A 435-nucleotide genomic window follows, 5' to 3' on the forward strand; every position below is an offset into this window, starting at 1 on the left:
GATAGAAAGTCTAAGATCAGGGACCCCAGACCTCTGGGGACCGCCGGCTGCGTGTCGCCCGGGGAGAGGCCCCTGACGCCCGTGTGCGCTCTGCCAGGCTTCGCAGTGGCCCGAGGCAGCGCAGGGGCCGAGCTCTGAGGCCGGCTTGCCTTCCCGGCCGCCGCAGCCGCCACGCGGCCAGGGTGCCTTGCCGTGCCCCAGCCCGCACTACGTGCAGCACTGAGGCCACGCTTTGGTCCCTCACAGCCAGCTGGACCCTCCGTCCCGCCCGAAGCCCGGGCCGCTCCTCACTGGGCACTTCTTCCAGACCTCTGGTCACTCGGTCCCTTCGCTTAATGGGATCCAGCAGCTCAGGTACATGGCCTGGACCCAGAGGTTACGACACCCAGGCCTGTAATCTGAGGGGGCCCTGGGCTGGTGGCGTCACCCCGACCG

At 69.2% G+C, this 435-nt stretch overlaps 1 protein-coding gene across 1 annotated transcript in view; it reads right to left on the reverse strand.

Moving 5' to 3' along the window:
* Positions 1-435, reverse strand: part of URB2 (URB2 ribosome biogenesis 2 homolog (S. cerevisiae)) — a 20907-nt gene that overhangs the window by 10015 nt on the left and 10457 nt on the right. Inside the window, exon 5 of the mRNA XM_011385753.2 lies at positions 150-331. Coding sequence (XP_011384055.1) covers positions 150-331 — 182 coding nt within the window. The remainder of the gene's footprint in view (positions 1-149; positions 332-435) is intronic.

Source organism: Pteropus vampyrus, unplaced genomic scaffold (genome assembly GCF_000151845.1).
Source record: "Pteropus vampyrus isolate Shadow unplaced genomic scaffold, Pvam_2.0 Scaffold774, whole genome shotgun sequence".
In the NCBI taxonomy this organism is placed as follows: domain Eukaryota; kingdom Metazoa; phylum Chordata; class Mammalia; order Chiroptera; family Pteropodidae; genus Pteropus; species Pteropus vampyrus.